The 15036-nt window shown below is 44.4% G+C and overlaps 1 protein-coding gene across 1 annotated transcript in view; it reads right to left on the bottom strand.

Annotated features, from left to right (window-relative positions):
* Positions 1-147: 147 nt before the first annotated feature.
* SETDB1 (SET domain bifurcated histone lysine methyltransferase 1) overlaps positions 148-15036 on the bottom strand; it is a 32544-nt gene continuing 17655 nt past the window's right edge. Inside the window, 14 exon segments of the mRNA XM_025453100.3 lie at positions 148-665; positions 809-897; positions 1150-1361; positions 1737-1902; positions 2180-2312; positions 2429-2457; positions 3412-4014; positions 4016-4041; positions 4664-4833; positions 10801-10917; positions 11356-11982; positions 13453-13611; positions 13696-13861; positions 14565-14694. Coding sequence (XP_025308885.2) covers positions 548-665; positions 809-897; positions 1150-1361; positions 1737-1902; positions 2180-2312; positions 2429-2457; positions 3412-4014; positions 4016-4041; positions 4664-4833; positions 10801-10917; positions 11356-11982; positions 13453-13611; positions 13696-13861; positions 14565-14694 — 2745 coding nt within the window. The 3' untranslated portion in view covers positions 148-547.

Raw genomic sequence — 15036 nt, 5'->3', positions numbered from 1 at the left:
GTTTTCTTTTTAAAATTTCGTATGGCAAGTAAGAAAAAGCAAGGGTACAGAAGATATGAGGTTAATGACAGCTGCCCCTTGGTAAGGAGGGGGGGAAACCCATAAATGGATGTATGGGGGCTGAGGAAGATAAATCAAATCACAGTCTTAGTTTTAACATCTTGTTAAAAGACATTCGAGAAACCATACAAATCAAGGATAGTAAAGACAAGTCCTCCTTCCAGGAATAAAGTCTGTCAGAAGCATGAACACTTGAACAAATGTCAGCTGGGAGGGGAGTACCAGGAGGAGCACTGAGGGACATCAGGCCCAGGTCGGCATGGTCACCCCCACCCCCAGAGCTTTAGGAGGTGCAGGAGGGAACTTGCCTGCTAGCACCACACTGGAAGGTATCTCCTGATTCAGAGCTCCCATTTCTACCTACTAGGAGCTGGGGGAAGAGCTAGATTGGAGATGTGGGCGTCAGAGTTGAACAGTCAGGAAGACCCAGTTCCTGAGAAAAGGATGGTTCAGGAAGGGTTCAGAAAGTTCAGAAGAAGGCTGTCCTCTAAAGAAGACGCCCTCTGCATTCGATGGCCCCACAGCAGCAGAGCAGCTCCTTGCCTTCCACGCTGCCCACCTCGTAGTTGTAGTCCCAAGTGAGCTCGGTCCCAGCCCGGATCCTCCTGGACAGGAATATAGGGATGAGGGTGGTAAGGCAGCACATTTCCAGGTGGATGTAGAGCTGGAGCAAGTGGGGAGGGCTTGCCCCTCCTTGACTCAGGCCGCTGCTTTTACCCAACCATCTCCCTCCCCAACCCCCTCTTACTTGCTGGCAAAGAACGCCACCCAGGGAAAGCGAAGATCATGAGTGTCCACGAAGACATTCTGGACAAACAGGTTGGGGCTGCAGCTGTGCTGTGGGTTTAAGGACAGAACCCATAAGAATGGAGAAAACAGAACCTGGCTTTGTGGGGTGAGCATGAGTTGGACAAAAAACAATGCCATTTGATCCTACCCATCATAGTGGAGAAGTTCTGAAAGAAAACTACCTCTTTAAGATTCTTGAGATCAAGAATTTCTAACAAGGTGGGTTTATATAGTTGTGCTAAAAGAACTAGAAATTTGAGGACAGTGGGATAATCCAGCATCTGGGGAGAGAGGTCTCACATTGAGGTAGCGGCCCAGGTTGCCTTCGAGCTTGGCATCAATGATATAACAAGACTCCTCCCCATCATAGAACTGGCGTGTGTTCTTACGAACAGGTGCACTCTCCCCCTTTTCCACAGAGGCCATGTTGGTTGATTTAATGGCAATCCCATGCGTTGACTTAAGAGCAAACCCTCGGGTTGATTTTACTGCCACCTGGCGCTTTGTTGGACCTGGACAGGAAGGAGAACAGGGTTAGGCCCCAACCCACCTCATGAATGGAGATACTACCCCTATTTCCATTCCACTCATTGCACTGCAGGAATACTGTGACCCTGAAAGCAAAGATCCTAACTGGCAGTTTTTTCAAGCAGGATTAGATCTGTTGGGTAAAGGAACTGAGGAAAAAGAGTAGGGAAGGGGAAAGGAGAGGAAGGGGATGTACTGAACGTTAACAGTTGAGCTGGGAGTGAGAGAACGGTCCCAGACATGTGTTAGCTCTTAAGATCTGAGTATTTTCCCCCTACTTCTTTAGCTTCCTGAAAAAAGCCTCTATCCCAATCTTCCTACCATTCCTTCCTACTATCCCCAACATTCTTCGAGACTACCAGACATGTTCTTCTTGTCCTCAAAGTCATCTGCTTCTGAGCCAGAGGAGATGGTCTGGATATCATCGCTATCCACTGCTGTGGCTGAAGTCTGACCAGTGGTGGGTTTCCGGCTGGTCCCACTTTCCCCCTCACTTTCTGTGCTGCTGGACAGTGTTAGGACATCCTGGGAAACAGAAGGGTGAGAAGAAAGAAGAGTAAATGGAGAGGACCCATTCACGTTCTTGCTCTTTTTATGGTAAGACAGAAGAGGCTAAGACTACAGCAAGAGAAAGATTAGAATGCTGGCTAAAGGAAAATGAAGCAGGAAGTCCCAGCCAAATAAACAAGGGACATATTGGGAGTTATCATTAAGGCCCTGACGAAGTGAGGCAAATACTCCTCAGACTCTGAGTCCAACCCAAGGTTGGATGAGGTGCAGCTTGCGGAAGAAGGTCACTTACATCAGTGTTGGATTGAGCAGAGGCCATGAGTCGTCGGCTCTGATGCATACTAGTCTTACTAGGTGGGCGGCGGAGTCCTTCGAGCTTCATGGGGGAAGGATTGTAACCATAATTTCGAGAGCTTTCAGTAAGTCTAATGGGAGGGGAAAGAATGAGGGGGTCAGATTATGGGCTGTTTCTTACTTAGGCTTCTTTTATAGGCTTGAAACAAGGCAGATTTGGAAACAAGTCAGAAAGAGAGGCTCTTACACTGACATCTTGCTTCGGTCATCGGGATCCTGAAAAAAAACAAGTGAAAGGTTATAATGTTTTCAGCCATCCTGGGTAACGAATCCAACAATCAGATTTCATCTAAAATGACCTCCAAAGACATCAGCTAGTGAGAAGTAGACTATCTAAAGAGACTGCTCTGCAGCTCAACAGTACAATCATGTTCTCATCAGGATACCTCCTGATAGGGGGTTTCAAACTCTTGCTGATGACAGGGACAGGAGACACAGTTTGCCACCTATAATACCCAGTTTCAGTATCATCAAAAATACATCTAGAATCAGTTTTTTCTTTTTTCCTTAAGGATTTATTTATTTGAGCGACAGAGACACAGAGGTAGTGCAAGTGAGAGGGAGGGGACAGAGGGAGTGAGAATCTCAATCAGACTTGAGCCTGATGTAGGGCTCAATCTCACAATATCACCTGAACTGAAATCAAAAGTTGGATGCTTAACTGACTGAGCCACCCAGGTGCCCCTCAATTCTTGGTTTTTAACTATAACAAGACAGAAATGCTGTAGGTAGCTTGAAATAACACTTTAAAAAACTACTTATAAATCTTTTTCTTTGGAATGAGCCAGATACTTCTTTCCCAGGTTGATTTTTTTAATTAATTAATTTATTAATTAATTAAGTTTATTTATTTATGATAGAGGAGAGAGAGAGAGGCAGAGAGAGAAGCAGGCTCCATGCACTGGGAGCCCGACGTGGGATTTGATCCCGGGTCTCCAGGATCGCGCCCTGGGCCAAAGGCAGGCGCCAAACCGCTGCACCACCCAGGGATCCCATCCCAGGTTGATTTTAAAATAATTTGGTTCCTTGAAGCACTAGGAATGTGCTGGGGGGAGGGGGTTAATCCAGTTTCCCACAGAAATATTCATCCAGTAAATAATCTACATGTGAAGAATGAGAGTGAGCTACATTAAGTTACTACACCAAAGTTACACAAAAGCCGCCACTTACCTCTTTCTTGGCCTGCTTGATGTCTCCCTCCTCCTTGAAGCCCAGCCCTGAAGTGGAGGCCTTCTCAGCTTCCCCTCTGCCTCCCCCAGCCCGGCCTTCCCCACCTTCACTAGTCTTGAAGGATGAACGGCTATCAGAGTCAGCAAAGCCACCTTCACTGACACTATTGCAGCTCAACCATGAGGCCACCTTGTTCTTGGGTGTCTCTTCAGAGGAAGGTGGATTGCAGCCACCTACGGGGATTACTGGAGGGATAGGAATATGTGGGGGGCCAAGGTCTGGGGGGCGGGAATCCTTGGAAGCTATCTCAGACAGTCCATTCTCCTTTTGACCCCGGGTCTGCCGCCGGGTAGCATAGCTGCGCCACACAGAGCTGGTGCTGAAGTCTTCATCTTTACAGAAGTTATCATCGGAGCTGTCATCGTTAGACTCTTCAGGATCCTCTGTACCACTATTGCCATCCTCCTGGTCCTTCAAGTCCACCCCGCTGCTGTCAGAAGAACAGGGGGCATCACTCTCATATCCTTCCTTGAAGTTCTCCACACTCTCGATATGGTCCAGATTGGCAAAGTACTCATCACCCATCTCCAGGCCCTCCTTGTCCTGCAAAGTCATCTGTCAGGATCTTGCCTGGGAATGAAGAAAATTAAAGGCCTTCCATGGTTATAAGGATCTTGTAGAAAGTATAGAGATCCTTCCACAAGGATCTTGTAAAAGTATAGAGATCCTTCCACAAGGATCTTGTAGAAAGTATAGAGATCCTTCCACCAATACCGAACCCACCAGCACACAAGTCAAAACACCTCCGTTATAGGTTCTCCCTTTACTCTGATGATACTCCCTTCTCTGTATCTTAACTATGAGAGAACAGGCAGCTTTGCTCTAGTTTTCAATCTTGCCCTTCTGCAACCTCTACTTGGTTTACCAAAAGGATGCCCTGAGCTATGCTAAAAGTCTCTGGGTGGAATGATGTGGGAGAAAATGATACACTGGACTCTGCTCTCATGTCCTGTGTCTGAAAAATTCTCACGTCCACATTCATCCTTTTTCCTTCTTGTCCTTATGGCTGTGTGTCCCCTTCCTGGTCCACAAAGACAGCCACATCATTTGTCCTATTCTTTATAGAAGAAAAATCCTGGCCTCTTACTCCCATACTCACATGTCAAGCATTTTCTTCTTATGTGTGTTCAACTGATTGAATTCCCCACCATGTCCTAACCCCAGAGACAACTCTTATGATTTCATTACCAACCTGCATAAATACAGACAAAGGAGCCTTTGGCAATGTCATCCAAGCAGCGGATTCCCCAGCCCTTGTTCTGTGTCTTGAATAGCTGTAGTCGAACCTGGAGTCCATGCTGCACCAACCGGTTTGTGCACATGTTTGGGTCACATTTGCAGCGTTTGTTACACTCATAAACTCTGAGAGGAATGGCAAATCAATCATAACATGATCACTAGAGTATCCATTCAGTCCACAGAACTGTTATAATTCTTAAGGTATCAACATTTATTAGGTAATGATCTAAATTAATTTACTGAACTATCTATGCTCTTTGATTCTTGGGAACAGCCCAGGAAAGGAATTCAGAAGGGGGAAAAGTTATTTATTTATTAAAGATTTTATTTATTCATGAGAGACACAGAAAGAGAGAGGCAGACACACAGGCAGAGGGAGAAGCAGGCTCCATCCAGGGAGCCCAATGTGGGACTTGATCCTGGAAATCCAGGATCATGCCCTGAGGTGAAGGCAGATGCTCAACTGCTGAACCACCCAGGCACCCCGGGAAAAGCGATTTATACAGGTATTTATAGCACCAGTTAGTAACAGTGAATACCAGAATGCCTAACACCTGGAGAAAAGCAAGAGCCACTAAAATAAGTAGATGTATCATAAAATAAAGATATGTGAGAAAAGCAGAAGCCAATATGATAGATACTGAAAGAGACTAAAGAGGAATTGGAATAAAAGTTCATGAGATTCTTCTGGTAAAGCAGACTTAAATTTATTCTGTGAAAACATTTACTAACAGGCAGCCTGGGTGGCTCAGCGGTTTAGCGCTGCCTTCAGCCCAGAGCATGATCCTGGAGACCCGGGATCGAGTCCCACATTGGGTTCCCTGCATGGAGCCTGCTTCTCCCTCTGCCTGTGTCTCTGCCTCTCTCTCTCTGTTCTCATGATTAAATAAATAAATCTTAAAAAAACCAAAAAAACCAAAAACCCATTTACTAACCACCAAGAGCTGTGCTACACAATGGAAACTCTATAATGGAAAAAGTCATAATCTTTCCTCTCAGAAAGCTCATATTCTATCAAGTTTAAGGAACTGCACAGCTTAACCATTTAAAAAACAAACTATCAGGGGGATGCCTGGGTGGCGCAGCGGTTTGGCGCCTGCCTTTGGCCAGGGTGCAATCCTGGAGACCCGGGATCGAATCCCACGTCAGGCTCCGGGTGCATGGAGCCTGCTTCTCCCTCTGCCTGTGTCTCTGGCTCTCTCTCTCTCCCTCTGTGTGACTATCATAAATAAATAAAAATTAAAAAAAAACAAAACTACCAAAGTCAGAAAGATCTAGCATATAGTTATACTGAGAAAACTATCATCTTTTCAGGTATCAATTTTTCTGCTCCATCTACTTTGCTCAGTATTGGGATTTCACTTTTTTTTTTTTTTTTTAAGATTTTATTTATTTATTCATGAGAGGGAGAGAGAGAGAGGCAGAAACACAGGCAGAGGGAGAAGCAGGCTCCATGCAAGAAGCCCGATGTGGGACTCGAACCCGGGAATCCGGCCCTGAGCCGAAGGCAGATGTTCAATCGCTGAGCCATCCAGGCGTCCCAGGATTTCACTTCTTATGGTGCCTAATATGGAGATTTAAGGGAGACATCTACTTTTGGAAAGATGACAAGTACAATTAGAGAGCTGATGACATGAGTCCTATCCTTTTGGACAAAGGTGGTAAGAGCAGCTTCTATTCACTGAATGTATACATTGCATTTGGCATTATGCCAATATGCTTTATATACATTCTCTATTCTATCCTCAGAGCAGCCTTATAAGGATGTATTTTTAACTTTAAAAAACTAGGAAAGGGCAGCCCGGGTGGCTCAGCGGTTTAGCGCCGCCTGCAGCCCGGGGTGTGATCCTGGAGACCCTGGATCGAGTCCCACATCGGGCTCCCTGCGTGAAGCCTGCTTCTCCCTCTGCCTGTGTCTCTGCCTCTCTCTCTCTCTCTCTCCTCTCTGTGTATACTCATGAATAAATAAATAAAATCTTTAAAAAAATAAAAAATAAAATAAAAAAAATAAAAATAAAAAACTAGGAAAGTTTTTTTTTTTTTTTTTTTACTAGGAAAGTTTTTAACTTTAAAATCTGGCTGGCTCAGTTGGTAGAGTATGCAACTCAATCACAGTGTTCATGAGTTTGAGCCCTACATTGAGTCTAGAGATTACTTAAAAAATAAAACAATGGAAGCATAATATACAGAGGAAAGTACATATAACATGTCTACAGCTCAATGAATTTTCACGAACTGAACACAAAACTTAACTAGCTGGGGCACGTGGGTGGCTCAGTGGTTGAGCCTCTGTCTTTGGCTCAGGTCGTAATCCTAGGGTTCTGGGAACGAATCCCGCATTGGGCTCCCCAGAGGGAGCCTGCTTCTCCCTCTGCATATATCTCTGCCAGTCTCTGTGTCTCTCATGAATAAATAAATAAAGTCTTAAAAAAAAAAAAGACAAAAAAAAAAAACAAACCCTAAAACTTAACTAGCACCATATCAAGAAACAACTTTGTTAACAACTTAAGACCTCAGTGAGAATAAAAAGTATTCGTGTTCAGTTCTTTTTACAGCTAATAAAACAAGATCAGCTTAGAATGGATGACGTCAGAATTTGAAGTTAGTTCTAGTCACCACCATATAAACTTTCAGAGTAGCCACACTGAGCATCATTCATTCACTCAACAAAATTTGTTTGAGTGGTTACTATGTGCCAGGTACTGGGTCACTTAGCTGCTGGTGGTACCGTGGTGACAAGACAGACACTTTCCCATCCTCATGGAGCTTACATGCTAATGGAAAAGATAAAACAAAAGCAAGTCAACACATAAATGGAGGTTGTTATAAAGAACACAAATAGGGTGCTCAATGAGAGCATTAAGGGAGGTAAACTGATCCAGTTTTAGAGTAGCCAGGAAAGGTCTCTTTAAGGAAGTGAGATTAAAGCTGAGAGCTCAAGGTTAAAGAAGATACCCATGCAAAGAACACTGGACAGATGCCAAGCAGAGCGCACAGTCTATACAAAGGCCCTTGAGGTAGGCTGGCAAATACTGGGCAAACTGGATGCAGAAACTGAAGAATATCAGTGTGATTAGAACAGCTTTGGAGGGAGAGAGATAGGAAGGGGCCAGACAGTACAGTGTCTTGTGACCCAAGATTAAGAGTCAGAATGAAATCCAAAATGCAGTGGGAAGCTATTAGAGTTTTAGGCAAGGAAATGACATCATTTGTGGTTATTTGAAAATATTATAATGAAATATTCCAAACATAAAAAAAGATATAGCATTAGCAAAAATTTTTTAAAGATTTTATTTATATATTCATGGGGGGCACAGAGAGAGAGAGAGGCAGAGACACAGGTAGAGGGAGAAGCGGGTTCCCTGCAAGGAGCATGATGTGGGACTCCATCCCAGATCCCAGAATCACACCCTGAGCCTAAGGCAGATGCTCAACCGGTCAGCCTCTGAGCCACCGAGGCATCCCCGAGCATTAGCAAATCTAAATATTGTTATGAGACTCAAGTTTTTTTTTTTTTAAGAATTAAAACATAAATGATACAGTGATGCAATTAAACCTAGTAATGGTCTTTTCCTTTGCTTAGTTTTCAATTTGCATTCAGCACAAATTCATCTCCTGATTTCTCTGGTGGCCTGGATCGCCTGTGAAGATCCTCAGACACATCAGGTTTTCTACTAAACCCATTCTCCCAGAGCTTCTCTTGCAGCCAGATTTGCCCTGCTCTCACACTGGCTGTTCTGTCTGGTGCATAGCTGTTAGCCTAGAAGCCCCCTTCACCCCACCATCTGTGGGGTTCCCCCTCAATCGTTTTTTGAGTTGGAGCCGCTATTTCCTGGATTCGTATGCCTTCCCCGCTCTTGACTTTTCCCCTCATTCTGGCAAACAATTCCAGTTAACTTTCTGAGAAGGGGACTAATGGGACAATTTTGAGGTATTTCATGTCTAAAAAATGTCTTTAGTTTATTTTAACACTTAAAATTCATAGTCTGGGGTTTAGAATGCCAAGTTAGAAATAATTTCCCTTAGAATTCTGAACTGAGTCTTTAATTTCCATCTAGCTTCCAAAGTCATTTTGCAAAGGCAGAAGGTATCTGAGTATTTTTGTGGTCTATTTCTCTTCTTTAGAAGCTTTTAGGGTTTTTAATTTTGTGTCTTCAGTGTTCTGTGGACATGATTACATTTTATTTTTTAATATTTTAGTGGGGATAATATATTTTCACCCATTATGCAGGACATGACTATCATTTTCTATTTGAAAACAGACTCTTCAGGCACGCCTCGGTGGCTCAGCAGTTGGGCGTTTGCCTTTGGTCTAGGTCATGATCCTGGAGACCCAGGATCAAATCCCACATGGGGCTCCCTGCATGGAGCCTGCTTCTCCCTCTGCCTGTGTCTCTGCCTCTCTCTCTCTCTCTCTCTCTCTGTGTTTCTCAGGAGTAAATAAATAAAATCTCTAAAAAAAGAAAAAAAGGCAAACAGACTCTTCGATTATGGGAAAATTTCTGAAGTATTCATTCATGTTTTTCTCCTCTCTTCTAATTATGTATCTTGAGCACCAGGTTTGTTAGTTACTATGTTCATATATAACCATTTTACCAAGTTTTATATCCAACTCTTGCATTGTCTTCCTCTTTTCCTGACCTGCCTTTCTCAAATTTATATGCTGGCTTCACCTCCTCTGTTCAGTCTCTAGTTGGAGAGCCCAGTACTTACTCCTGTGCCCCCTTAATTTTTTCTATTATCAATATTCTCTCTAGGTGAACTCATCCAGGCTTTAAATACCACTTCTGTGTTCAGAATTCCTAATTTCTTATGTCCAGCTCTTATACTTCTCTCCAGAAATCTCATTGCCTTCTTGACATTTCTCCTTGGAGTGCCTAGGAGGCACCTCAAACGTAAGTAACATGGCCCGAACAGAAGCTGAATTCCACCCAGACCTGCTTCTCCTCTAGTCTTCCATCTCAGTAAAATGTACCAATGCCCACTTTGTTGCTGAAGTATAAAGTTTAGAGAACTTGAACTTGATTCCGCTGCTTCTCTCCCATGCCAGTCCATCTATCAAGTTCTGTAGCTCTACCGCCAAACAAATCCCAACTCTACCCTCTTTCAGCTCCACTCTCCGTGAGCATTCTAGTATAAGCCCCAGCAAGCACAACCTCTCGCCTATATTCCCATAATTATTCTAAGTGGACTTCTCAGTTTTACCTTTGCTGCTCTAAGACCCAGTCTCCACCAAGAAGCCATGGTAACCTTCAAAAGGCAGCTGGCATAATTTGCCTGCTTAAAATTCTCTAACAGCTTTCTATCATACCACAATTTGGTTCTAATTTTTATTATCATTTACAAAGTCCTATATAACCAGGTCCCTGCATACTTTTCTATGAACACGTCTCCCTTGCCAGCATAACCACAGTCTGTTAGAATATACATATAACTATGACACAATTGCAATTGCTAGGTCCTATTCAATCATTAGAAGTCTTCATTTAAAGGAAAGCCCAAGGAAGAAACATGTACTAGAAATTCAGTATGTCGGGATCCCTGGGTGGCGCCTCGGTTTGGCGCCTGCCTTTGGCCCAGGGCGCGATCCTGGAGACCCGGGATCAAATCCCACGTCGGGCTCCCGGTGCATGGAGCCTGCTTCTCCCTCTGCCTGTGTCTCTGCCTCTCTGCCTCTCTCTCTCTCTATCATAAATAAAAATTAAAAAAAAAAAAAAAAAAAGAAATTCAGTATGTCTCTCTGCCTGTGTCTCTGCCTCTATCATGAATAAATAAATATTAAAAAAAAAGGGGGGGGTGATCCCTGGGTGGCTCAGCGGTTTAGCGCCTGCCTTTGGCCCAGGGCGCAATCCTGGAGCCCCGGGATCGAGTCCCACGTCGGGCTCCCAGCATGGAACCTGCTCCTCCCTCTGCCTGTGTCTCTGCCTCTCTCTCTCTCTCTCTCATGAATAAATGAATATTAAAAAAAAAGAAATTCAGTATGTAAGATTTAATTGATAAAATACCTGGTTTACCTGGTTTCAGTTACTCTATTTTTGGTTCCAATTTTTAGAACTCCATCTCTGAGGTGCTTTGCCTTCCCCTACTTACCCTGTGGGTAGACACTCTTCTAGTCTCTTGTACTGGTATCCAGAGTTAGGGTTGATCTGGCCACCTGGGGTGCAGGCTGTGGCCTGGATAGTTAGCTGATGACAGGCACATTTGGACCTGAATAAAAAAAAAAGAGGATATGATGGCTAGAGCTGTGAGACATTTAGAGGCAAGAAGTACTACAGAAGGATAAGGGAGAAGACAGTGAAATTTCTCTTCTGTCATACATGTAAACGAGAAAGGAAAAGACGGTAAGAACGTGACAGAGTGACAGAATGAAATGAAGTGGCAACTATAAGCATGATGGAGGGACACAAAGGAAAAGGAGAATCCGAGAAACAAACACAGGGCACAAGTCCCCAGAGTCATGCAGTGGGGGCCACATCAGACCCAAGCCTCGCTCATAGCTTTCATGGAGGTCTTCTGGCAGGAGCTCCAGCTGAGGAATGATGTAAATAGGAAATTAATGGAGATCTAAGGCAAAAGAAGTGGTAGAAAGTAAAGGCAAGGATAACAAAGTTGGAGGCAGGGCCAGCAACTACCCTACCAACTCACTTGTCTCGGCACCCATCCTTGCAGTCACAACCAACCAGAAATTCTGGGCCTGTGTTAATGAAAACACCCTTGCCAGGGATTCGTTCCTTACTGTAGGCCACCTGGGGTGGGGGGGTTGTGTCAATTTCATTAACACAGGATAGGGGAACATCTTCCTTCCCATAGGTGATGTCCAAAATATAGTAAAATGGTTTATAGGGTTGAAACTTTCGGTCCACAAGAACATATGGATCCAAACAGAACATCTCCAGGAAGAGGAAGTCACAGCCAGTCTCAAAAAGATAGCGTTCGATCTCCTGCATTGTCCGAAGGCAGAGGCCACAGGGTGTCTTATAGATAACATGAAAGCCCATCTTGCGGTTAACTCGGCGGCGGGCCGTCATTCGCCGGAAGTCATAGAGTAGTGGGACCAACAGGGGATTCTTGCCCCGGTACTGTGCACTTCTCATAGGCCTGACTCGAGACAGACATGTGTAGCTGCACACATGAGGTAAGTAGAAGAGCTTCTCCATGGGGGCACGGTAGGAGGGCTCTGCTGGGGCCCGCTCCAGCATGCCATGGAAAGCTGGGGGTGCTGGAGGTGCTGGCGGCGCTGCTGAAGCAGAGGCTGTTGAGCCTAAAGGTGATCTGCAAAGGACATGCAGGAAATCAGGTAAGAGGAAATAGGCCCTCTGTGCCATGTAAGGATCCTTGCAGCTGGCTAACCCACTTTTTCTTTCGTTCTTTCTAAAAAAATATTTCATTTATTTATTTATTTTTTATTTAAGTTTTTTTTAAAGATTTATTTTTATTTATTTATTTATGATAGACATAGAGAGAGAGATTGGCAGAGACACAGGCAGAGGGAGAAGCAGGCTCCATGCCGGGAGCCCGATGCAGACTCGATCCCGGGACTCCAGGATCGCGCCCTGGGCCAAAGGCAGGCGCGAAACCACTGAGCTACCCAGGGATCCCCTATTTATTTATTTATGAGAGAGAGAGAGAGAGAGAGAGAGAGAGAGAGATAGGCAGAGACACAGGCAAAGGGAGAAGCAGGATCCATGCAGGGAGCCTGACGCAGGACTCAATCTCAGGTCTCCAGGATCAGGCCCTGGGCCGAAGGCGGCACTAAACCGCTGAGCCACCTGGGCTGCCCAATCCACTTATCTTTCAAACAGCTGTGTTCGGGAAGCTACAGATGACAGAAAGAAGTCATGTTTTCCCTTGCTTTACCAAACCTGGACAATGAAAGGCCCTGGTTACTCTTCAAAGACTGAAAATATCTCCACAGCAACAGTAAAATTTTTCCTGACATTTTTTTGGCCTGTGAATTATGGAAGTGGAGTCCAGTTTTCTACTGATGCTTTTTCCCCTTTTAGGTGTCCTACAGATGTCTTCACTAACTCCTGTGATTCAAGGAAAAAGAGGCAGTAGTGATCTCTTTCTATTGTACCAATGATGGATACCATATTCAGTGACAAGTTTTAAAGATTTTATTTATCTATTAATGAGAGACACAGAGAGAGAGAGGCAGAGACATAGGCAGAGGGAGGAGAAGGAGGCTCCATGAAGAGAGCCTGACGCAGGACTCAATCCCGGGACTCCAGGATCACGCCCTGAGCCAAAGGCAGATGCTCAACTGCTGAGCCACCCAGGCATCACAGTGACAAGTTTTAATAAATGACTTTCTAGTGATTCCATATTTCTAAGGCACCGAGTTTCTAATTCAATTATTTTTATGCTGTTTCTTGGAAAATTCCCAGGTTAAAGCTTTCCTTTTGGGTCGCCTGGGTGGCTCGGTCAGCTAGAGTCTGACTCTTGATTTTAGCTTAGGTCACAAGATCTGGGTCATGAGATCGAGTTCCATGTCCAGTTCTGCATTCAGAAGAGTCTGCTTGAGATCTCTCTGCCCCTCCCCACATTTGGACGTGCACATGCTCTCTCAAATAAATAAATAAATAAATAAATCTTAAAAAAGAAGAAAAAAAGCTTTCAAGCCCAACATCCTCATCATCATAACCTTAACTACTAAGCCCGTTGGAACCAAGGAATGTCCCCATACAGTGATCAGTTAGTCCATGTTGCCACCTCCCCACAGAGAGCCTGAGAGTTTCTTACCTGTATGTCTGGTTGCTCCCAGGTTTCCCAGCAGGGACATTTTCACTGAGTGCAGGAGAGGTAGGGGAGGAATGACCAGAGCCCACAGATCCTGGTCGGAAGGATGTGCTCTTTTTGGCTACCTGCTTCCGAGATTGGGCAAGCTGACTTTCCAAGCTGCTAAGAGATTAGACATTCATACAGTAAAAGATACAGAAAATGTAGTATGAAAGAAACTAGCAAATAAGAAAGAATATCACTCACTCATTGTCACCTGCCTGTGGGGACAGAGGGGGTACAGGTGGGGCAGGTGGGATGGGGGGGGCAGGAGGAGCTGTAGGCTGTGGGGGCTCCACTGGCTTGAACTGGGTCCCAGTACTGGCCAGATCTTGGGTGTATTGGACCACAGGACCTTTGCTCCTGACAGCACCTATAGTTAAAAGGAAATTGACCACTGAAGATGATGAGCTGTGCCACGTATATTCAGGCACATTTGATCCTCAATTTACACAATGTAAAAAAGCAGCAATGGAAACATTCTGAGTAAGTGTTAAGACTGTCAGTTCTCATTATTTACACCAATGAGTGAAAATACTGGCATAGACTGGCTTTGACTCAGTAAGACTTTATTTTCCTGCCTCAAGCACAGCTTATATGAGTAATTATGTTATACTTTGGTGAAATATTTTATTTATTTTTTGGTGAAAAATTTAAAAAATGCATTCTTTGATCAACTAATGTTATCAGGAAAAATCAACCAGAAAGTATGCCAGGGACATATGAAAACAAAAGCAGTTTGGGTCTTAAAATAATTGACCATGAATAACATAGAAAGCAGATAATCCTCATGTGGATAACAGAGGTAACTACTACATCTGTCCCCCTAACCTAAGCTAGTGGTTTCAGATTTGTATGGAATCATTTAGAGTGAATCAGAGCCACGCATGTGAAGGTAGCACCACAAATCATCACCACTACTGAAAACAACTCAGTGCACACGTCCTATTTCTAATGAGTCACTAGTATCATCCTGGTAAACAAAGGATAGCTATTACATATACATACTGTACATTGTATATACTCTCCTTTGCTATTCATTTCTTTCCTTCCCTTTGGTGTCCTTTAGGACATACCCATATTTGGACGTGTCCTGAGCTGTCCCCCATGCTTCTTCTCCAATGCAGAGGCTGAGGATGTCTTCATGCTGAACATGGGCTCCAGCCGTGTAGAGCCTCGATAGATCCATTCACATCTTTTGTCATCCTAGGGGATTGGGAGGGAGGAAGGATGGAGGTAAATGAATTAAAGGCTAGAATCTATCCTGCCATCTGTGGAGAACATGCTTCCATATGTCTCCTTGAATGAAATCTCCCTGAATCCCAAATTCCCTAGCTATTCAATAAATTTATTAGGCTTCATGACAGCCATCAGGAATATGAAAAAGAAAAACAGGGTTGCCTGGGTGGCTCAGCGGTTGTGCATCTGCCTTCAGCTCGGGATGTGATCTCGGGGTCCAGGATCAAGTCCCTCATTGGGCTCCTTGTGGGTAGCCTGCTTCTCCCTCTGCCTGTGTCTCTGCTTCTCTCTCTCTGTCTCTCATGAATG

The sequence above is a fragment of the Canis lupus genome, chromosome 17 (assembly GCF_003254725.2).
Source record: "Canis lupus dingo isolate Sandy chromosome 17, ASM325472v2, whole genome shotgun sequence".
Classification (NCBI taxonomy): Eukaryota; Metazoa; Chordata; class Mammalia; order Carnivora; family Canidae; genus Canis; species Canis lupus.
Note: the sequence above shows the minus strand (reverse complement) of the source record. Positions and strands in the feature narration are given on the sequence as shown.